The 25,116-nt window shown below is 42.6% G+C and overlaps 1 protein-coding gene across 1 annotated transcript in view; it reads left to right on the top strand.

Moving 5' to 3' along the window:
- Positions 1-25,116, top strand: part of LOC136578686 (lipoxygenase homology domain-containing protein 1-like) — a 325,705-nt gene that overhangs the window by 190,211 nt on the left and 110,378 nt on the right. Inside the window, exons 26-29 of the mRNA XM_066578875.1 lie at positions 33-187; positions 2,159-2,237; positions 5,640-5,721; positions 23,740-23,795. Coding sequence (XP_066434972.1) covers positions 33-187; positions 2,159-2,237; positions 5,640-5,721; positions 23,740-23,795 — 372 coding nt within the window. The remainder of the gene's footprint in view (positions 1-32; positions 188-2,158; positions 2,238-5,639; positions 5,722-23,739; positions 23,796-25,116) is intronic.

Below are 25,116 nucleotides of genomic sequence, written 5' to 3'. Positions count from 1 at the left end.
TAGAAGGATATCATTCATCTGTTTGTTCTCAGTGCTGGACTATGAAATTCACGTTCACACCGACACCATATCTGATGCTGATGCGGAATCTAATGTTTATATCCAAGTCTTTGGAACCAGAGGAGATTCTGGGAAACGGAAGCTACATAAATCCAAGTTCCAAACTGTGAAATTCCAGAAAGAGCAGGTAAAATACTTGTCGAATTTTCTAAAAATAAAAATACTTACATTTAAGTATCTGAGGTATATGGAATGATGACATCACAGATCTACAGCTGTATATTGGTTGCTTATTCAGGCATAGTTCACTTCACATCGACAAGTCTGTGTGCACTAGATGTACTAACTTACATATAAATGATATGGTCAAAGGGAGGTAACCCTTATTTGATTTTATTTGGCCCCTTATATTTACCTGTTTCCTTTTTTCTGTAGTTTGTGTTGTGTTCATTGTTAAACAGGCCACTGTGATCAGGGTCGCAGTCCAACACTGTCAACAGGGCAAAAATATAGGGAATGCAAAGAATGCAGTTGCATCCCGGCCCAGGAGCCTTAGGGGGCCAATAATACTGCTCTTCTCCATAGAGGAACCCCAGTACCATGAATAAAGTATTATAATTAGTATTATAAACAGATTTTGCATTGGGGCCCAGAAGCTTTAACTTAAGCCTCTGAGGCTGCTTGTTGACAGAAACAGGAGTCCAGTGCCTGTTTACTGCCTGACTCTGATCTAGGGACATTGCTGCAGTGCAGAGCACTGTGCCATGGCACTACCCTGCAAAGGAGTCGGTTGGGTTTATATAAGGGGGTGGTGGAAGGTAGTGCGGCGGGTACAGCTCTGACCATATGTGCATACAGAGGGACCTGCTACTAGTACTGTGATAGCAATAGCCTAACCCAGCCCCTGCTAGATGGACGTCAGTGAGACACAGCAGGACTAGACTGAGCAGATAAAGAGCATATCTGTCTTAGGGCTGGTTGCACCAACCATGATGTTGACCCTGGTTTAGGTAAACTGTGATCAGCTGTTTAAATACATTGAAGAAAAATGTGTTGCATCAAAACATTTTGATCTAAGATTCGCAAAACTAAGTTCAAATAATCTGTAATCAAAAGTTCAATTTAGAAGCCATTTATAGTGGATGGTGATTAGTGACTATAGTCAGTGATCTTGCCAGCATTCATAGAGATTTTAAAAACTTAGCTGCTACCAGCAGCAAATGTAGGTGTAGTTTAACCACCCAGCAAAAGCCTATCAGCCCAGTCTGCCATCTTGGATTTCGCCAGTGGACCTTTGATCAATGAGTTTCATATTTCAAAATCAAAGGATCAAATTGATCCACAATTTAAACCCCAATCACAGAATAAATCCTATTGGGGAAGTGTTGGGTGGTGAGCACGTCTAGTTAATTGCCGATCAAAACGTTGGTGCAACAGACCTTTACGAATTGAAGAGAAACTCCTGGACTTGACCAATATACAGCGAGGACTTATGTCCTGGGGAATAGCTATGAGACTACTCTCCTGTGGAGACCCCTAGAGTGTATGGGCTGGTAGAAACAAGGACAGCCCCCTGGGCTGGTGGGAAACTGGGACAACCCCTCGAAACATTACTCCTCATCCATCAGAATTAATTTGTGTGGAAGGATTGTTTTGAAATTGGCAAGCGTTCTACTTCTACAATTTACTGTTACCATGTTTATGTTACAGTATATTGTAACTTAAAAGATTGTGTATGTGTGTAGTCTTTAAAGAGACAAGTGAGTGCTGTATAGGCGGGGTAGGTTGTGGTAGAGAGTAGCCCTTCAGAGACTGACAGTGGCATGATAGGGCAGGCTCTGTAGCCTACAGTCACTTTGGTGCAACTCGATCTAGTAGGAACATCTACAGAGATTGAGTTCCCCAACTATGGTAAAGGACTACACTGTAAAGTTTTGACTCATCTTCTCCCCAGAATTGTACTGCACATCTCTGTCTTAGTCCAGGAAACCCTCTTATATTGGGGTCTCTATGTATAGCATTCAGTATCACATAATAGTATACTGCAGGTAATGCGTAATGTGTGACATATGCAGCATAAAATCATGTTTTAAGATATTAACTAAATTTGTATAGAAATAAAAATAATAATTCATTTCATGTATTAATCTCCTTCTAGGTTGATATATTTTGTATTCAAGCAGTTTCATTGGGGACACTGCAGAAAATCCTTTTGAGATGTGATGGAAGCAGAAACGGTACTGCATATTGACTGTCGGTTTTGTGAAAAATAATGTTCAACTTCTAATCAGAGGTTAATCCACTTAAAGTTCTGGTACAAGAATGATAATGTTAGGTTATAGTGGTGGTGTCCGTACATGGATTACAAAAAAAAAATGTTTAAGGACAGAAAGGAACTTGTTGTCCATTCAAGTTGTCAATTGCTGGTGGTTAGCGCAGGTCCTGATGTGTGAGGGACCCTCTAGTTCTTGATGAGGCACAGCATTCCTCGAAAGCATCCCGGTGTCCACAGGATGGACTCACTTTCCTTCTGTTCTAGCTCAAATGATTTATCACAGATTGCTTCATCCAGGAAAACATTCTCTTGTGCGTGTTGGCACAGGAACATACAGTTACACGTTACCTTGTTTCTTGAGGCAAAATAGGCAGGGGTGTGAAGAAGGTGACTGGCTGGTAGTGAAGTAGAATCGCTGATGTCGAGGGTGCTGTGACTAGTTCAGCAGGGGTCAACATCCATGCCAAAAGAGAACATATTTATTAATGACTTGATAGAGGGGCTGCACAGCAAAATATCAATATTTGCAGATGACACAAAATTATACAATGTAATTAATGCAACGGAGGACAATATGTGGCTACAAACGGACCTGGATAAGCTGGGGGCTTGGGCAGAAAAATGGCAAATGAAGTTCAATGTTGAAAAATGTAAGACTATGCACATGGGCAAGAGGAACGGATGTCACGAATATTCACTTAATGGGGTACCACTAGGGAAAAGTGATATGGAAAAGGATCTGGGGGTATTAGTGGATAATAGACTAAACTGGAGTAACCAATGCCAGTCAGCCGCTGCAAAGGCAAATAAAGTCTTGGGGTGCATCAAAAGAGGAATAGGGGCGAAGGACGAGAACATCATCCTCCCACTATATAAGGCACTTGTCAGACCTCACATGGAATACTGCGTACAATTCTGGACACCGGTGCTCAGGAAAGATGTCACAGTGCTTGAGGGGGTTCAAAGAAGAGCGACTAAACTAATACATGGAATGACGGGACTGGAATACCCAGAGAGGCTATCCAAATTGGGACTATTTACTCTAGAAAAAAGAAGGTTAAGAGGCGACCAAATAACCATGTATAAGTACATGAGGGGACAACACATGGATCTCTCCCGCGATCTGTTTACACCCAGGACCTCGACGGTAACAAGAGGACATCCGCTACGATTAGAGGAAAGTAGGTTTCATCACCAACACAGAAAGGGGTTCTTTACTGTAAGAGCAGTTAGACTGTGGAACTCTCTACCGGAGGAAGTGGTGATGGCAAAATCCATAGAGGAGTTTAAAAGGGGACTTGATGTCTTTCTGGAGAAGAAGGATATTACAGGATATAAATATTAGGTTAAGTGTCAATCCTGGAATATAGGCAGGTAGGAACTATTAGGGGTTGATCCAGGGAACAGTCTGATTGCCATTAGGGAGTCGGGAAGGAATTTTTTCCCCAAAAGGGCTAATTGACTTCTGGCCTTGGGGTTTTTTGCCTTCCTCTGGATCAACACAGTAGGATAGACAGGCTGGACTAGATGGACAATGTCTTCATTCGGCCTTACATACTATGTTACTATGTTACTATGTTACTATGGCTTCTTGGATCTTTATTGGCATGGATATTGACTAGAGATGAGCGAGCATACTCGTCTGAGCTTGATACTCGTTCGAGTATTAGGGTGTTCGAGATTCCCGTTACTCGTAACGAGTACCACGCGGTGTTCGGGTTACTTTCATTTTCTTCCCTGAGAAATTTGCGCGCTTTTCTGGCCAATAGAAAGACAGGGAAGGCATTACAACTTCCCCCTGCAACGTTCAAGCCCTATACCACCCCCCTGCTGTGAGTGGCTGGCGAGATTAGGTGTCACCCGAGTATTAAAATCTGCCCTTCTCTATATGCGCTCAATGGGGCCGGCGGCAGCAGCGCCGACCCCATTGAGAACATATAGAAGACAAATCATTCTTCTCTGCCACAGCTGTAACAGCTGTGGCAGAGAAGAACGATGTTTGCCCATTGAATTCAATGGAGCCGGCAATACAGCAGGTTCCACTGAAAGCAATGGGCTGCCGGCGATCGCGGGATGAATTGTCGGGAAGGGCTTAAATATATAAGCCCTTTCCTGCAATTCATCCAGAAATGTGTTACAATAAAAATATATACCAGCGTATAAGGCGACGGGGCATATAAGACGACCCCCCAACTGTCACCTTATACGCCGGCAATACAGTGGAGCAAAGAATAAAAATCATTACTCACTTCTCCTGGCGTTCTGCGCCGCTGCTGCAGGCTGTCGCTCCCTCCTGGTCCACGGCAGAGCATTGCTTTCTGGACACCTTAGCGAGCATCGGCGATATACAAAAATGCTCGGGTCGCCCATTGACTTCAATGGGGTTCGTTACTCGAAACGAACCCTCGAGCATCGCGAAAAGTTCGTCCCGAGTAACGAGCACCCGAGCATTTTGGTGCTCGCTCATCTCTAATGTTGACCCCTGTTGAACCCCAGCTGTCATCATTGTTTCACAGGTGTGATCATGAAAGAATATATGAGAAACCCTTATTTAGAGTGCAAATTGCTCATTCTGAAAGGTTTCTACAGCGTAGTATAATTAACATAGAAGAAATAAATGATATAGTAACAATACCCAGAGAGACCGAGATATGGCACTTGGCACGGGAAGTGGAAATGACATTAATTGTACATTTCATAAAATTACAGACATAGACTATGTCAACAAATTTACAATATGGATTTAAAATTAACAGCCAATTCTAAGTAGAAGAACTAAAGGACAGCGATTTCATCTCCTTCACTGCACTACTGAGACAGCAATACTCTTGTCCATGTAGTTGTGTTTGGTATTGCAACTAAACTAAAGCTCCACCAAATTCTCTTGAATGGGATAAGGACTAGAAACAGCCACATGCAGATGGACACTTCATGGTGCTGATTGATGGGGGCACTATTGGTTGGACCGATCACTAAGGATTAGAGATGAGCGAGTATACTCTCTAAGGCTAACTACTCGAGCGAGTAGTGCCTTAGCCGAGTATCCTCACAGTCGTCTCTGAAGATTCGGGGCCCGGCGGGGGGTGGGGAGCGGCAGGGAAGAAGGGGGAGGAACGGAGGGGAGATCTCTCTCTCCCCCCCCCCCCCCCTTGCTAACCGCGGCAACTCACCTGTCACCCGCGACGGCAGCCGAATCTTTACAGACGAGCGGGAGGATACTCGGCTAAGGCACTACTCGAGTAGTTAGCCTTAGCGAGTATACTCGCTCATCTCTACTAAGGATAACTCCTTCATGATAGAAAAAGTAAGCTGAATAAGAACTTGGGCTAAACTTCTCTGCATCTTTTATTGTTTGTTAATGCAGGAAATGGTTGGTTCTTGGACAAAGTCATTATCCAGTATACAGAAGATGGAAATCTTCACAAAGTTCTATTTCCATGCAGCAGGTATGATAACCAATTATTATGTAAGGGCTTATATGCACTGAGCGATATGGTTCATAATTATTGCTGGATTGGGTAACTCTAAACCATAATCATCCAGTGTAAGTGCTGCCAGCGACTGAGCGACGAGCGATAATCCATTCACTTATCGTTCGTTGTTCAGTTCTTGCAAGCATAAAAATCAGCAGTGTATAGCCCATGAAGGAAGTGACGTCTCGTGGGCTGGCTTGGTGGGTATATAAGGTTTGTGATTGTAGCATTTCACTATGAAAATGAATCGGGGGCTACCAGATGTGCATCTAAAATAACAGTTCAGGCAACCCTACTGCATATGGGGCTCCAAATCAGATGGATGGTCACTGCACCTATGCTAACAAAGCTATATCAGAAGAAAAAACTTCAAATTTGCATGGCAGTATCGGAACTGGAACACTGCTGATTGGCAAAGGGTTGCCTTCTCCAATGCGTCACATTTTCTGCTTCATTGAATGGATAGACGTTGGAGTGTAAGGCAAGAGACATCGGAGAACAAACACCCTGCAACTGTTGCTAGAAGAACACAAGCTGGTGGCGGCAGCGTTATGGTCTGGGGAATTTATTCATGGCATTGTCTGGGGCGCTCATCCATGTGGAAGGCACTCTGAACTGATTTGGTTATGAATCCATCCTTGCAGATCACATTCACCCATACATGCTGTTTGTCTTCGCTGGAGCATTCACATGGCTAGAAATATCCAACAGTGGTTTGAAGACCACAGCCAAGAGTTCCAAGTACTTTCCTGGCCCCCTAGTTCCCCAGACTTAAACCTAATTGAGCATCTGTGGGACCACCTTGATCATCGTATTCCCCCTTATGCACCCTACAGCAAGTGAGATGCATTGCAGTCAACATGGCTCCAGATAACAGAGACAACCTAATAGCAGCTTATTGAGTCACTCCTAGCCCATCCAAATACTGTCCATGCAGCACACAGCTGTTACTCTGGATATTAGCTGATAATCATAATGATATTATTCGACTCTGTATGGCAATGTAAGAGATCTAACAACAAGATTTAATATAACAATAATACAATATGACTTCAATGTATGGAAGAAAATTGCCAAATAGACATAAATAGTTTGACAGATCCCGTTGGGGCAGCAAAATAATCAAAGTGTAGAAAACACTTCTGGTGAATGTGGGTGTCGAAGAGAAATCTACAGAGGGACTGGGTAAGAATCCATTTACACCAAACGATTTATCCTTTGAACAAGCAAACAATGTCGGAGTTCACTTGTGTAGCCTATTCAGGCAGACACATCGTTGGCTCGTTCGAGAAATTGTTGAGTTGTTCACATTCTCTGTATAAGTGAATGAGAACAACTGAACGATTTGGTATTCAGGCCTCAGTCACACGGGCACATCGGCATCCGTACACCGGCGCCGATGCGCCCGTGTGACTGACAGTTAGAAGACGGCCGTACCTGAAGACAGACGTCTCTCTCCAGCGCTGCTGAAAGAACACATGACCGGCAATGAAGCCGGTCACATGTTCTTTCCTCCGGCGCTGTAGAGAGACAGCCGTCTTGAAGTACGTCCGTCTCCTTCCTGCAGTAACACGGGCGCCGATGCGCCCATGTGACTGAGGCCTTAGACTGAATGATTAGGGAATGAGCCAACAATGATTTTATGCCTGCATAAAATAAATGATGAACGAAAAGTGAATGATTTATCATTCGTTGTTCGATTGTTGGTTGCGTTTTCACTGGACGATTATTGCTCACTTTTGCTCGTTTAAACGATATTTAGAACGATATAATCATTCCATGTAAAAGTGTCTTTACCCATGACCAGCATTGTAGTGTAAAAACCAAATACTGTATACTCAGGCTGCTTCATGGCAAAAGACTGGGCAACATAATTATCTGTTTGCGTAAAGGGATCCCTAATGGTTAATTCGAATTGGAAACGCCAGTTTTCTCTGATTTTCAGGGAAATCAACTTTTCTTCAGCATATTTGCATGTGTAGTCACATGTGGATTAGCTTCATTGTAGGTCATTGAAGCTAAAATATCTCAAGATTTGTGCCCAAACACCTCTGACCGCTGCATGTGATGACCAAAGGTGGTTGGGAGTTACAGAAACAGCCAAGTGGACTGTCTTGCACTCATCTGGAACTCCAATAAAAGTGAATGGGAGTCATAAAAACAGCATAATATAGCAAACTACATGGTTCCTGGAGCTCCTGAGTTATGTAAACATAACTCCCATTTACTTCAATGGGAGTTACAGAAATAGCATAGTTCAGCCTGCTCGACTCCCTATTATTCCTAATATTTAGAAGTCAGAAATGCTGGAAGATTAGGAGATGTGCAATTAGCATTGTTCTGTACATGGAGTGCTGCAGTATATGGATGTCATTTTTTCTAAAGCATTTACAATTACATTCTTCACTGATTGATGCTTTAGAAGTCTAATTTCACTCCATTGATCTAACGTGATATGATGCCTCCTAATAAAATGTGACATTGCCATTCATCTGCTATATCTTGTCACTGAGTGAGCTGCATTTCATGGTCACGGCTCAACACATTGCAGTTTTGCAACAGAGCATAGAATAAATAGAAATAATTATTCCATTATTGCTTTTACTATAAGCTCATATTGCTGATTAAATAGTACATTCATAAGTGAACCTTCCCACCACTAACATTTATAGTACACTGAGAGGGGGGCAAAAATCACTGGAGCCACATTGCTGGGGTCCCCACTAATCCTGATCTCTCTCACTCTACCCCCTGATAACAGCCGCTGCCCCCTGCTCAACCCAACCCACCCTCCCACCCCCCGAGCCTGCTCGGACTAGTAAGCAGTTACTCGAGAAGAGCGATGCTCGCTCATCTCTACTAATTAACTTTACTGATACTTATCTATATATATATAAAGACGAAAGCCCTCACTGACTCACTGACTCACTGACTCACTGACTCACTGACTCACTGACTCACTGACTTGCCAAAAGTTCTCCAACTTCCCGATGTCGTAGAAACATGAAATTTGGCACACGCATAGATTATCTCCAAAATAGGAAAAGTAATTGGGTCCCAACTCGATTATTCAATTCTAGCGCAAAAGAATTGGCGTCGAAATTTTACGTACGTAATCTAAATCTGTCACTTTCCAATGTCCTAGAAACTTAAAATTTGGCCCAAGCATTGATTATGTCATAAATGGGAAAAGTTAATGGGTCCCAACATGATTATTCAATTTTAAGCGCAAAAGAATTAGCGTCCAAATTTTACGTACGGAATCTAATTCTCTCACTTCCCGGTGTTATAGAAACTCGAAATTTGGCAGGAGCATTGATTATGTCATAAATAGGAAAAGTTAATGGGTCCCAACTCGATTATTCAATTCTATGCGCAAAAGAATTAGTGTCCAAATTTTACGTACGGAATCTAATTATCTCACTTTCCGGTGTCATAGAAACATGAAATTTGGCACGAGCATTGATTATGTGATAAATAGGAAATGCTAATGGGTCCCAACTCCATTATTCAATTCTATGCACAAAAGAATTAGCGTCCAAATTTTACGTACGGAATCTAATTTTCTCACTTCCCGATGTCATAGAAACAGGAAATTTGGCACGAGCATTGATTATGTCAGAAATAGGAAAAGCTAATGGGTCCCAACTCCATTATTCAATTCTATGTGCAAAAGAATTAGCGTCCAAATTTTACGTACGGAATGTAATTTCTTCACTTTCCGGTGTCATAGAAACAGGAAATTTGGCATGAGCATTGATTATGTCATAAATAGGAAAAGCTAATGGGTCCCAACTCGATTATTCAATTCTAAGCGCAAAAGAATTGGCGTCGAAATTTTACGTACGGAATCTAATTTTCTCACTTTCCGGTGTCATAGAAACGTGAAATTTGGCAGAAGCATTGATTATGTCATAAATAGGAAACGCTAATGGGTCCCAACTCCATTATTCAATTCTATGCGCAAAAGAATTAGCGTCCAAATTTTACGTACATAATCTAAATCTCTCACTTCCCAATGTAATAGAAACATGAAATTTGGCACGGGCATTGATTATGTCATAAATAGGAAAAGTTAATGTGTCCCAACTCGATTATTCAATTCTATGCACAAAAGAATTAACGTCCAAAATTTTACGTACGGAATCTAATTTTCTCACTTTCCGGTGTCATAGAAACGTGAAATTTGGCACGAGCATTGATTATGTCATAAATAGGAAAAGTTCATAGGTCCCAACTCGATTATTCAATTCTAGCGCAAAAGAATTAGCTTCCAAATTTTACATGCGGAATGTAATTTTCTCACTTTCCGGTGTCATAGAAACGGGAAATTTGGCACGAGCATTGATTATGTCATAAATAGGAAAAGTTAATGGGTCTCAACTTGATTATTCAATTCTATGCGCAAAAGAATTAGCATCCAAATTTTACGTACGTAATCTAATTCTCTCACTTCCTGATGTCATTTTATATAAAGTAAACGTCACATGGTTACCTCCACGTGGTGTTTCCTGGGTAACGCAGAGAATTATGCAAAATGGTGAACATATGTTTTTCCGGTATCTCTAAAGTAAGCACGACTTCATAAGATTTTCCGTGTGAACACCAGATAAACACCAGTACCAAATTAACTCGGGCGAAGCCGGGTATATCAGCTAGTGTAGTATGAATCAGCCACAATGGGAAAGTTTTTAGGCCTGATTCAGCTCACAAAGGGTCAGTCACTTTCAAGTCTCTCAACCTTCAGCCTTACAGGGTACAGACAATTTCAGCAACAAAGTTCAGTTGCAAAACAACAATTTCTCCTGAGGGTGGCACACTTCACTTGTTAAAGGCACACATGCAATGATTCTCAGGGCGACAGCTTAAAGGGATTGTACCCATAGGATAAGTGATAAAAATCTGATTGATGGGGGGCTTCACAGCTGAGACCCCCACTAATCCCGAGAACAGATATCCTATATCTCTCTTTTCTCCTCACTGTGGGCTCACTACACCCCTTGCAATGAGGAGGAGATTGTTCTTCTTTCTTCTTGTTCATCCTTCTCCTTCTTCTTCTTCTTTCTTTTTCCTCCTCCTGTGAAAAAGAAAGTAAAAGAGAATAAGGAGAAGGAAAAGTGGAAAGATGTGAAGAAAGGAAAGAAGGCAATGAAGGAGAATAAAAGATCTCATTCTTATTTTTCTCATTCTTCTCCACCATTGAAGAAGGAAGGGAGAAGAAGCGTGGTGTCTCAGTGACTAGCACTGTTGCCTTGTAGCACTCGGGTTCTAGTTATGACTGATTATGGACATTTGTATAGAGTTTATATGTTTTCTTTGTGTTTATTGTTCTTGTTCTTGCCATCTTTTTGGAGAAGGGAGAAGCAAGAGGTGTAGTGGCTCAGTTGTTAACACGGTTACCTTGTAGTACAGGTGCTCTAGTTTCAAATCTGTCCAAGGGCAACATCTGGATGGTGTTTTTATGTTTGCTTTGTGCTTATTCTTCCTGTTCTTCTCCTTCTCTTGAGTAGAAAAGAGAGGTTTGGTGGCTCATAGATTGAATGGTAGAGTTGAAAGGGACCTCCAGGGTCATCGGATCCAACCCCATGCTCAATGCAGGATCACTAAATCACCCCAGACAAATGTCTGTCCAGCCTCTGTTTGAAGACTTCCATTGAAGGAGAACTCACCATCTCCCGTGGTAACCTGTTCCACTCATTGATCACCCTCACTGTCAGAAAGGTTTTTCTAATATCTAATCTGTGTCTCCTCCCTTTCAGTTTCATCCAATTGCTTCTAGTCTTTCTGTGTGTAAATAAGAATAGGACTGATCCCTCTGCACTGTGACAGGCCTTCAGATATTTGTAGACAGCTATTAAGACTCCCCTTAGCTTTCTTTTTTTGCAAGCTAAACATTCCCAGATCCTTTAACTGTTCCTCATAGGACATGATTTGCTGACCACTCACCATCTTGGTGACTCTTCTCGAACTTGCTCCAGTTTGTTGATGTCTGTTTTGATTTGGGGTGCCCAGAACTGGATATAGTATTCCAGATGAGGTCTGACTAAGGAAGACTAGAGTGGATAATTACCTCACATGATCTAGACTCTATGCTTCTCTTAATACATCCTAGAATTGTGTTTGCCTTTTTTGCTGCTGCATCACAATGTTGACTCATGTTCAGTCTATGATCTATTAGTATACCAAAGTCTTTTTCACATGTGCTGCTGCTTAGCTCAATTCTTTCCATTCTGTATGTTCTTTTTTCATTTTTCTTGCCCAGATGTAGACATTGCATTTCTTCTTGCTAAATACCATTCTGTTAATCACCGCCCAATGTTCAATCTTTTCTAGATCTTTTAAAATCCTCTGTTTCTCTTCTCTAGTATTAGCTATCCCTCCTAGCTTTGTGTCTTAAGCAAATTTAATTTGACTCGGTTGTTAGCACTGCTGCTTTGCATTGCTGGAGTTCTAAGTTCAAATCTGTCCAAGGGCAACATCTGAATGTTTTTTTTATGTTCTTTGTGTTTATTCTTTCTGTTCTACACTTCTGGAGTAGAAAGGAGAGGTGTGGTGGCTCAGTTGTTAGCACAACTGTGGTGGCTCAGTTGTAGGTTAAAATCTGACCATGGGCAACATCTGGATGGAGTTTTTCAAAGTCCTTGCAGATATTACCCTTGGTGGGATTTGAGCCTAGGACCTAGCACTAAAAGGCAACAGTGCTAACACAAAAATAGAACAAATATGTGCACATGCTAAAATTCAGGTCGGGATAACCCAATCTGATTTTGCAAAACTCCATATGATTTTCATCGCCTAGCTGATCACAACGAGCAACACTATAGATTACTAATGGTGGCTTGAGTGCACATGGTGTGGTTACACCTATGTGCTTTTTTATAATGTCACATACCATCAGGTTCCCCACCAATATGGTGTCTGAAGCTCTTTTCATCACTGTACTGTAGAAATAGGTCTCCATTGAGCACCAGGTACCATATTTGGAATACGTTTGTTTAAAAGCAGTTTTCCCTATAAAATAAAACATCGATAATACAAATAGTACAATCTGTTAATGCAATTGGCCATCCATTTAATCATTAAAATGGTTTTCCAAGCTCTAAATCTTCGAATTTATGGTCTTAAAATAATTCTTCAATACACTAGCCTTAGGCTTTGTTCACACTTATGTTGGATGTAGATTCCGGCAGATTTTTTAACAGCATGCAGAGCTTTTCTTCCTGTCCAAATTGCAACACCCAAAGTAACCCTAATATAAGATGGATGCCAGTGCGAAAGATCCAGCCATGTGCCATGGTTTCCATAATAGATAGAAACCACCATTGAAGCGTAAGCAGAGCCTTATCGATTTTGCAGCACTCCGACACTAGCAGGCAGCTTCGAACCTTACCGTTCTCCATTGACCACTCTACACTTCTCTTGGCTCCCGTAAGACAGCTATAAGACCACCCCTGAGATATATTGAAGAGGCTGGATGAATTTTTACGATCTCTGCCCTTTATGTCCTAGTGTCCCCATGTAACTACACCTCATTCTTTTAAATCCAATTCAATTATATGATCTAACTTTTCTTTATCTTCTTTTTCTTCCTGACTTTGAAACTTTGTTATTTGAAGATATCGCCTTTTACAGAGAGTAATATATACTTGTCAGCACAAGGTTAACAGAGTTTCTTCGAGAACTTAGACGCTCTCAACCTTTCATGTAAATAAAAGGAAATATTTTTCTTCAGAGGTGACTGGTTTGTCAGTTTAATATCACTATTTCTTTATTGCGTTTGGCAAAGACAAAGCAAAAAATCCAATTATTTCGACATTTGTACCATTTTGGTGTCAAATGTCTAGAAGAATTTTAATTTTATTCTTGTGTCTAATATCATACAGTTATGGATGTCTTGCGGTTTTAGATTAATGCTTTCATTAGTACATTCATTGTTAAAAAAAATCAAAAAAGCACCTGGATGGAGTTGTCGGAATCGAATGAAACTTCGTGTGATTATAACGTTGATATTAGTAAGTGATTACAATATCAGAGCAAAAGGATAATTTTTTACCAAAAACTGAACATTTGAAGGGATGCAAAGCTGCAAGATGTGATACGGGCAGGCATGGAGGCATACAGGTTCTGTATGGTATCCTAAGGCATTTCAATCCACATTTGCTGTAACTGAGCTTCTAGACCATCCAAACTCATAGCCTGTCGAAATTGGTGTTCCAAATGGTCCCATATATGTTCTATTGGCAATACATCTGGCGACTGAGCAGGCCATTGAAGTGTGGCAATGTTGTGGAGTTATCCTGTGACATCTTTGCTGTGCACGGACAAGCATTATCCTGCTGAAAAATGTCTCTTGGAAGCCCTGCCATGAAAGGAACACATGTGGCTGCAGGATGTCCTGAACATATCGCTGAGCTGTCATTGCCTCTCATGCCACTACTAGGGGTGACTCATTTGCGATGGCCCCACAGACCATCACACCAGCAGTGGGGGCAGTGTGCGCTCACCCCTAGATCTCTAAACGCAAACATGGCCTTCATCAGTGCTCAAACTAAACCTGGATTCGCCACTGAATACAACTCGGCTACATTCCATAGCAGTTAAGTTTTGTAAATTATGACACCACTGCAAATGGATATGACGGGGGGTGTCAAAGTCAGTACAGGTAATGGGCTCCATGAGACTAAATGTCCTTCAGTCAAGTCCGTGGAAATAGTTACAATAGACACAGGGGCCTGTAACAATGGTGCCACCTGTATCTGGGTGGCAGACAACTGAACAGTTCGAGCTACTCATGCTTGTTGGATGATCACATAATCCTCTCTACTGATGGTTTGCCAAGGTTTTCTTGAGCCCAGTTCCCTTGTCTGTGTGCCCTCATGCATCCACTGGTCCCAACACCTCCTAACAGTCCTGGTCAGAATGCCCAGGTGGCGAGCAATTCATCAACCATCAAGCTTCTCGCATTTCAGTAATTCACCCCCTGTCAAACTTTGTTACCTGGGTGTAATGTCTTTGATTGCGTTGTACAGTCATGTCTAATAGTCAACAAGCTCTACACAAGTGGAAAAAGAGATCCACTACACACAAGTAGCCTCTGAGAACCTTCTTATAGGCCAGGGGAGCAAGTTTTAGTGCCTCAGGTGGCAAGACCGATCATCTAATCATTTGCATATCTGCCTGATATGTAACTACATGTTGAGTTTTGTGGTAAAATGACAACTCCTTCTAGGTGCTTGATTTTTTTTTGGTAAAGAATGTACTTGGGGGGGAAAAAAGTAAGTTTTTGTAGAAACATCACTGCATCTCCAATTGTTCAAACAACCCCATATAAAGTGTGGAAATCACTAAGTTATATTTAGATGTTAAATGGTCAGTTGAAGGCGGTTGCTTATCTGCTGTCATAGTTTGTGAGACGCCTCACAAGAGATGTAAACCTAATGAAGTCAGTGGCGTTCAATGTAAAACTTCTTGTCGGAAGGAATTTATTCACCTCTAACTGAAGACTTTAATTCTAGGACAGAAAATTGCATCATTTTTTGCCTCTAGCAAGTTAAGGGACTATGATTGATAAGGGATGAAAACATGAAATTACATAGTACAACATGTAGGCGCGTATTTCTAGGAAAGAAGTGCTGAATTATTTTCATAATTCCCCCTTTATCTTTTTCTTTGTCCCCAAAGTATAGGAAGAAAAATAACATAGCAATATAGACATATTGTAGGAACTTCTTTGTAAAGTAAAAAGTATTTATCCAAAATGTCTATTCTGTACTTTTAAATAGATATCGCTACACTAACAGCGCATACTTTCTGATACTGAAAATGAAAACCCCCAAACACTTATCCAGGGCACTGAAGGGGTATTGAAATACTTTTTCTTTAAATACTGTACTTTCATCCATGGTAGCGGGATAAATGCAAGGATCCCTATAGATGTATCTTAGTTGCACTGAGCGGTGGAGATACTTTGAATTCCATGGTCCACAGGGACTTACTAGTCCTTGAAAAGCCCAGATGTTACATCCACCAGCGAAAATGATTATGGTGAGGATCTTTTTAGACTCCTGCCTTGAACCTTCCTCTGTCCTAGCATACTGTAGCTTGTAACCTCTTCCCTATAAAATATTCTCTGCAGAATTTACACTGGGTTTAGTTTGCCAATGCAAATTGTGGGAGACCATATACCAGCGACATGGAAGATAGATATATTATATAGAACATAACCCTACAGAGAATTCTACTTCTGTGAACTGACACACATTATACGGTATTATTTATTACATACATTCATTTTATACATATAGGTCTAATACACCGGTCTAAGTTAAGTTGGCACTGGCATGAAGTGTGGAAAATATATTCAGAAGCGCAAGTTTCTTAATGCATTTCTTTAATTCTTCAGGCCGATCATGTGCCAATCTGAAATTTATCTTAAATTTGAAGTATAATGTACGTTTTTTTTTTGCGTAAATAACAGTAAGGGCCCCTGAATGCGGAATGAATTGCGGAATCCGCGATTGTTTTCCGCGAGGACGATCCACGGCATTCCGCACAAAATCAAACCACTAGAGCATATGCATGTACACTCAGATAAGCAGACAGCAACTGCGATTATCTGCTTGCGGGGGAAAAAAAACGCAGTATGCTCTATTTTTGCACGAGTTCTGCACGGATGGCTCCTATTGAAGTCAATGGAAGCCGTCCGACCCATGGCCCTTCCGCAATTGACAAGAGCATGAGTTTAAAAGAAAAATCTGTACTGGGCCATCCACTTCCCAAGCTCAATAGAGAGTCCTGCAAAGAGCCATAAAAGCTCTATCCACTCAACAGCGGTTTAGTAACGTGAAAGGACAAGTCGGGTGTGCATGCATAAGCGATGTGAGACCCTTTACCTGCAACCGGGAGCTGAAACCTTAATCTGGTGCCAAACCAGACAAGGCCTTCAAGGAAAAGATTATCAAGCCCTTGTAGAACTGGTTCAGCAAGAAGAACATCCTTTCATCATAGCAGCTAGAAATATAGTGACTGTCTCAGCTGGAAGAATACCCGTTTGCATACTCAATACGGGAGAATCCCCTGTTCAACTTAAAAAGTATTATCCAGTGGTCGTAACTTTTGCTTCTACACACGGAAGATGTTCTTACCCCATCTAGTGTGGAAATACAACAAGCCACACAATATCAACAGAGATCACCTTCTGAACTCCACACCCCATGGTGGTCTGATGTTACAGGTTGGTGATGATGATACTCCTACTCAAGAAGTCTAAGAGGTAGTTCAAGTTGCTCAAAAATTAAATTCCACCCTCACCAAGCATCCATTAGACTTCGGGAGATCCAAGGATGTATGCCATACCAACTGATCATCATTCCCTGATAAAAGAAAGATACCGGCCAATTCCACAAGCCATGTATAAACCAGTTAAAAAATTAATAAAGGATATGAAGGAGACTAAACTGATACAAGAGAGTCAAAGCCCATGGGCAGCACCCATTGTGTTAGTTAAAAAGAAAGACGGAAGCATCAGGTTCTATGTAGACTAAGCTTAGTAATATTACACAAAAGGTTGCTTATCCTCTGCCTAGAATCAAAGTCATTGGCAGCCTTAGGCTCTGCTGCATATTTCTCCCTCCTGTACTTAACAAGTGGTTACTGACAAGTACCAATGGCTCAAGAGGACAGAGAGAAAATGGCCTTCACTAACCCTATAAAAATTTTGAAACAATGCTTCTTTATTAGTTTATTATTATTTAGTTCTTTATTATTCTCTAAAACATACGAGGAACATTTGCAACACCTGGTGGAAGTGTTTGAATTCCTAATCAAAACCCAAGTGTAACATTTTGGCCACATAGTGAGCTCTGAAGGCATTAGACCTGACCCTAAAAAGAGAGACATTGTACAGAATTGGCCAACACCTAAAACTATAAAGGACGTGAGGTGAGAAGCTTCCTCGAATTCGCAGGATACTACAGACGGTTTATCCCGAATTTTGCAAGAATAGCAGAGCCCCTACAGGAATTTATTAGGGAATGCCTAAAGAAAAGATGCAAAGAACCATTTATGTTAATTGGGAACAAGAGCAGGAAGATGCATTTCAACTGCTCAAGAGTAAACTCATTTCCCCTCCAATACTGGGATATTCAGATTATAGTAAACCTTTTCGACTGTACACGCATGCAAGCCTAAAGGGATTATGAGCAGTCTTAAGTCAAGTACAAGATGACAAAGAGAGAGTCATTTCCTTTGCAAGTCCCTCACTCAAAGGAGCAGAGAGAAATGATCAAAACTACAGTTCCTTCAAGCTGGAATTCTTAGTCCTCGTGTGGGCCATCACTGAAAGATTTAGGCTGCTTCTTCTTATGTGGCTTACACAGATAACCCCTTGGCTCACTTGAATTCTGCTAAGTTGGGAGTGCTTCAGCAGAGGTGGGCCTCAAGGCTGTCCAATTTCAATTTCACCATTAAATACAGATCAGGCAAGAAAAATGGAAATGCTGATGCCGTATCCACATTGCCCACGGCTAAAGATTCTTCTCCAGAAGAAGACAAATGGGAAGAGATTGAAATGTCTAATTTCTGCACCACTAATGTCCAACAAGATGCCATCCCAGACCAACTATCGACCTGTTGTAGAAAAACAATAGATCGACATTCAAACAGATAGCAGAACAATGGGAGAGATCCATGAATTCCTGGTACATGGTACCCTTCCCTCAAGGATCAAAAGAGGAAAGACTGATCCTGAATTCCATAAATTGTGGAGACAATGGAAGAGGTTATTTGTAAAAAGAGCCCTCATATACTGAGGAACAATCGACTCTATGATGGGAAACTGGGTGCACCAATTCCTAATCCCTAGAAGAGATACACACTTTATTCTAACAGCATATCATGATCAGTCCAGACATTTTGGAGTGCATAAAACAGAATGTACTATCCACAGATGGTTCTACTGGATAGGAATGAGGGTGGGTTCACACGAGCGTGTTTTTGTGCGTACACCTAGGTACGAGCAAAAACACACGTGAACACAGCTGCTGCCAGTGGCTCCATTGAAAACAATGCTCTGCCAGCCTCCTGCATTCTTTTTCAGGGAAGGGCTTTACATATACGCCCTTCCCTGAAAAAGAAAAATTTTAGTGTTAAAAAAAAATCAAAAATATACTTACCTGTCCGCTGCTGTTGTGTCCCCTGCGAGGATGAAGAGCACATCTGCCAATTGAGAAGATCAACCTTCTAGTATTCTGGACTTACCATTCCCTGACAAGGATTTATACTGCATAGCCCAAGAAAATGAAGGAACAAAACTAATCCACAGAAACAGACTTAAGCCATGTTATTTAGACCAGACCCCAACAGGAATTCCCGAACCAAAAGACGAGTTACCCCAACCAGAGAAGACCGAGACTAAAATGACTGTCCCTATGTTTGACCTGACAAACCCTTTGACATGATACTTAGGACCATCTATGATCCTGACCATGCCACATCGTTCAATCTACTGATTTATCATCCAGTGGATTACAAACACCAATTGATCTCCAAGAGAATGAAACTGTCCAAATCATTCGATGCTCACAGAGGAGCAATATTAGACAGCTTCCTGTGAGATACAGGAACTGAAGGAACTACTAACCATTTTGTTTTGGAACCTGTTTAAGAACTGTGCCCTGAGGGACTACTTAGCGACGTGTTGGCAGTGTTTTGAGGATTATGCCCTGAGAAACTACTCGGAGAACCATGTTACAGTTACCCTTTTTTTTCTCCTGTGGATTACAAATTCATTACAGCCGGCACAGTAACGTGTTTTATGGACTGTGTGCCGCAAACTGTGCCTGGGAACATTAACATTCCAAAAAGGAAATTAGGCTGTCTACCCAGGCCTTGAGATGGCACACCTAGACACTGGTTGAGAGGCTGCTTGCCTAAGCCTCTGAAAAATAAAGACCAGAAAAATGACTTAGTGCCATTATCTGCTGCTTTAAATGTTGTGTATTCCTAAATAATATATATAGTCCTATTACTATATATTTGGTAAAAATTTGCCATACTGGTGCTGGAGGTGCGACACTGCAGAGGGTTCTTTTATGCTAATCTGGTAGGAGTGCCTGGTCATTGTGCCATTCTGGCAAGATGTTGAGAGCGTTTTGAGGAGATTCTCCCCAAACTTGACTATTACTGCTGACTAGAGATGAGCGAACACCAAAATGTTCGGGTGTTCGTTATTCGGAACGAACTTCCCGCGATGCTCGAGGGTTCGTTTCGAACAACGAACCCCATTGAAGTCAATGGGCGACCAGAGCATTTTTGTATTTCGCCGATGCTCGCTAAGGTTTTCATGTGTGAAAATCTGGGCAATTCAAGAAAGTGATGGGAATGACACAGTGACGGATAGGGCAGGCGAGGGGCTACATGGTGGGCTGCATCTCAAGTTCACAGGTCCCACTATTAAGCCACAATAGCGGCAAGAGTGCCCCCCCCCCACTGTCAGCATAAAGATCGTCCTCCTCTGGCACAGCTGTAACAGCTGTAGCAGAGAAGAACGATGTTTGCCCATTGAATTCAATGGAGCGGCAATACAGCATATTCCACTGAATGCAATGGGCTGCCCGCGATCGCAGGATGAATGGTCGGAAAGGGGTTAAATATATAACCCCTTTCCTGCAATTCATCCAGAAATGTGTTACACTAAAAATATATACCGGCGTATAAGGCGACCGGGCGTATAAGACGACCCCCCAACTGTCACCTTATACGCCGGCAATACAGTGGAGCAAAGAATAAAAAGCATTACTTACGTTTTTAGATGATCTGCGGCGCTCCTGCAGGCTGTCACTCCCTCCTAATCCACGGCAGACAAGCTTTCTCTATGAAAGGCTTTAAATCCCTGCCTCCAGAAAGACACGTGCCTTCAGCCAATCACAGCCAATGACAATGATGTCATTGAATGGCTGTGATTGGCTGTGTTTCTGGAGGCGGGGATTTCAAGCCTTGAAATCCCCGCCTCCAGAAACACAGCCAATCACAGCCATTCAATGACATCATTGTCATTGGCTGTGATTGGCTGAAGGCACGTGTGCTTCTGGAGGCAGGGATTTAAAGTCTTTCGTGGAGAAAGCAATACTCTGCCGTGGACCAGGAGGGAGTGACAGCCTGCAGGAGCGCCGCAGATCATCTAAAAACGTAAGTAATGATTTTTATTCTTTGCTCCACTGTATTACCGGCGTATAAGGTGACAGTTGGGGGGTCGTCTTATACGCCCCGTCGCCTTATACGCCGGTATATATTTTTAGTGTAACACATTTCTGGATGAATTGCAGGAAAGGGGTTATATATTTAACCCCTTTCCGACCATTCATCCTGCGATCGCGGGCAGCCCATTGCATTCAGTGGAACATGCTGTATTGCCGCTCCATTGAATTCAATGGGCAAACATCGTTCTTCTCTGCTACAGCTGTTACAGCTGTGCCAGAGAAGAAGGATTTGTCTTCTATATGTTCTCAATGGGGTCAGCGCTGCTGCCGCTGGCCCCATTGAGCGCATATAGAATGCATCCATAGCGAACCGCGGGAGGGGCAGACTTTCATATCAGGCGGACACCTTATCTCCCCAGCCACTCACAGCAGGGGGGTGGTATAGGGCTTAAACGTTGCAGAGGGAAGTTGTAATGCCTTCCCTGTCTTTATATTGGCCAAAAAAAAGGGCTAACGTCTCAGGGAAGAAAGTTTAAGTAACCCGGACACCGCATGGTGTTCGTTACGGATAACGAACATACCGAACACCCTAATATTCGCACGAATATCAAGCTCGGAAGAACACATTCGCTCATCTCTACTGCTGACATGATTTTCCTCTGGAAGCCTTCTGCACTCTTTCACCCACTTGAACATAGACTGATTGTCTTCTTGCTAGATGCGGCTAAAGCTCTGATATCTCTTCATTGGCTCAAAAAACTCCCCCGACTCAGGCTCAGTGGAGAGAGAAGGTAGACCCTATCTATAATCTCGAGGAGCTATCCATTTGGTCAAAGGGCACACATGATACATTTATGCAGATATGGAGTCCCTGGTGGAACCTCAGGAGTGATCCTTAGGCGTTCTCGACTTTTGATATCATTCTAGATTGTTTAGCCGGGCAAGCTGTGGACCACACCTCGTGTTCATCAGGGTTGTCTGGTGCATGGGGTTCAAGTTGGGTCCCCTGGTGTGGACATTGACATGTTTATAGGGATTAAAGAGAAGAAACAACTTGGGACGGAGACACAGACCAGTACAGGAGGAGTCAGGTGGTTGGGAGATCGGATGCTGACTCAGGCTACTTTTTACCCAGTGTGTAGGGGTCTTTGTCTATCTACTCCTGGCCATCACCACAGCCCTTCCTCTCTTGCCTCCCATCGCTTTCTTTGCTACTTACTTATTCACCTCAAAATGTCTCCTTCCCCCTCTCCCCCTACCCCCATCCCTCTCCACAACTGTTTTGCCACTGTTCTTTCAATAGTAGAGTTTTTCTTCTACTTGATGTTGTCCAACAATGCAGTAAACTGTATATGCATGTTTTACTGTGAGTGTTTCGGATGGGATTGTTGTAAGATATGAAACTGCTTTTACTTTACCATACTGTGGATTGATATGAAAAATACCAATAAAATCTGATTTACAAAAAAAAATATATGGCCATACTGTTCTGTGATTTTACAGTACAGAAGAAGAAACAAAATGTCAGGTTCACGCGGATGGCGGCCAGGCACAGGGTCAGATTCCACTGCGGGCTCCCACATGCAGAATCCGACCTGTTCGTGTGCAGTTACCTAAATGCGATGGGCCGCTTAGTAAAAGAAATTTGCAGGACTGTTGTAACTTGCACCAAAATTGCAACTGTTTTAATGCTATAATTTAAGCCAGCTAATAAATGTACACCATAGTAAATCAATATATTTACGAAAAAAAGTCTATACTCACCAGTCTTCTGTATACATTGTGAGCGAGGAATTTCCCTGCAGGGGAGCTAGAGGGATATTCCCACTGCAGTGAGAGAGGGATTTCCATGCAGGGGAGATAGAGGGATTTCCCCACAGTGGGAAATTTATGGTCTTTTGGAAATCTTGTTTCATGTGTACCATTCGTTTATAAAAATTGTATTAAAAACTAGATGAACTTTTTGTGTGTTTTGGCTTCTGTATAACACGCATACATTAAATATATGATAGCCCTGGTAGAGACATCAGTCCTGATTAGAGATGAGCGAACGTACTCGGATAAGCACTACTCGTCCGAGTAATGTGCTTTATCCGAGTACCGCTGTACTCGTGCTGAAAGATTCGGGACGCGCTGCGGAGCGGGGAGTTGCAGGGGAGAGCGGGGAGGAACGGAGGGGAGATCTTTCTCTCCTTCTCTCCCGCCCGCTCTGCCCCGCTCCCCGCTGCGACTCACCTGTCAGCAGCGGAGCGCCCCGAATCTTTCAGCACGAGTACAGCGGTACTCGGATAAGGCACATTACTCGGACGAGTAGTGCTTATCCGAGTACGTTCGCTCATCTCTAGTCCTGATGAATGAGAAGAAAGTGAATAGTATAGGTAGCTGTAATTAAAGCAGAGTGCTGCATTTTCCTGCTATAGCAAGGACCCGAAATGCTTTTACCAGGAGGTTCACTTTCTGAGTGGGTGGAACTGCAAATGAAAATGTGTTGCGGCGCAAGACTCTGAAATAGCAGTGATATTCACACTGAGAGCTGTTGGCTCTGTTGAAACAGGATAAGCACTATGAAATGACATGGTTAATCTGCAAATTGAGTGAAATGTAGCAAGTAATTAGAGCTTTCTACATGATTTTCAATAAATGTCATTAAAATCAATAGTGCTTATTGCCTGCTTGGAAGAAACAAAAATTACCTTTTTTAAGATTCACTTCTAGCCAGCAATATTGTGATATTTTAAGCAATGTTTTATATCATCTTTATGCATTTTAATAACTTTATTTAACTACTACTTAGATGGCTGGATGAAAAGCAGGAAGATGGGAGAACAGAAAGAGAACTCTATGCCACTGGTAAGTGGGCTCATTGCTATATTCACTGGTCGTACTTATCAGCTGCTTAACCCTTTCACATCATACATACGGCTATAGACGTCCTATCTGCACATACCCCACGCAGTTAGGTTTTTTCACACAGGCGTTTTATCACAGTGATTTTGCCGTGATAAAACACTTGACAAAAATCTCGACCATCTAAAACATTGGATTCCAATGCATTTGTTCAGACTGGCGATTCTTTGGGGGGCGTAAAATCATCCATCGGGAAAAAATAGCGCACGGTGCGCAATCTGGCTGTCTGCTTTTACGTGGGAACGGAAAAGATAGGTCTGGACCTACCTTTGGCTGGAATATGGTGGCCAGTTCCACAGACTCCTATAGGAGCCTGTGAGAGCTGCCGGAAAAGGGAGGTGGGAGGGAGTTTAGCAGCTTAAGGCCTCTTTCACAAGGCTGTAGGCGTTTTTACATGCACCCATCGGCACCGTAAAAACTTGTGAACAGGCGCACAAATCTAATGTTTGTGCACCCGTTCAGATGGCATGGGTCAGGGCGCATATACGCTGAGGCCACAATGCCGTCGCCTTCCGTTCCCTCCCCCTCACCGGCTCACCTCCTCTCTCCTTTCCTCCGGCTGTTTGCAATGGGAGTGGGTGGAATGGGTGACGAGCTAAGCACCCGTCCCCTCTCCACTCCTTGTTCGCAGCCAGCAATGGGAGTGGGCGGAGCTTAGCTCCCCCCCATTGCAAACAGCCAGAGGGGAGGAGAGAAGGGGGAGGGAGTTTAGCAATCATGCTGCTAAACCCCCTCCCACCTCCCTTCTCTGGCTGTTGTCATTGGCTACCATAGGAGTCCATGCAGTGGCTGAAGTATTCTGGATGGAAAGATAGTTCCAGTACTATCTTTTTGGCCCGGCGTGAAAATGCCCGGCGCTATATTGGCCCGGCCGGGCACTTTATGCCGCGGGTATGCGGCCATGTGATTTGATGCATTGGAATCCAATGCATCAGATCGTAGTGTACATCGTCCGGCCATTAAAACAGCGGCCGATATACGCTTGTGTGAAAGAGCCCTGAGACGTATATAGTTGCCCACAGCATATGCTGTGCATGAAGTGGGCTTAGGGGCCAAAACTGCTCTTCCCCTAACCTCTCCTCCTTGGTTCCTCTAGTACTCAGAGGCATCTGCAATACATAGAGGATAGAACCCATGGTTATTAAATGGATTCATTCTCATTGCCTGATTTTGCACGCTCATCCTGCGTGCACGAAAAAAAATGCAGCATACTCTATTTTAGTGCCATTCGCACACCAAAGGCCCTATAGGCCTTGCACATTAC

This window comes from Eleutherodactylus coqui, chromosome 9, assembly GCF_035609145.1.
Source record: "Eleutherodactylus coqui strain aEleCoq1 chromosome 9, aEleCoq1.hap1, whole genome shotgun sequence".
NCBI lineage: Eukaryota > Metazoa > Chordata > Amphibia > Anura > Eleutherodactylidae > Eleutherodactylus > Eleutherodactylus coqui.
The sequence above is the reverse complement of the archived record's forward strand: the minus strand, read 5'-3'. Positions and strand labels throughout refer to the sequence as shown.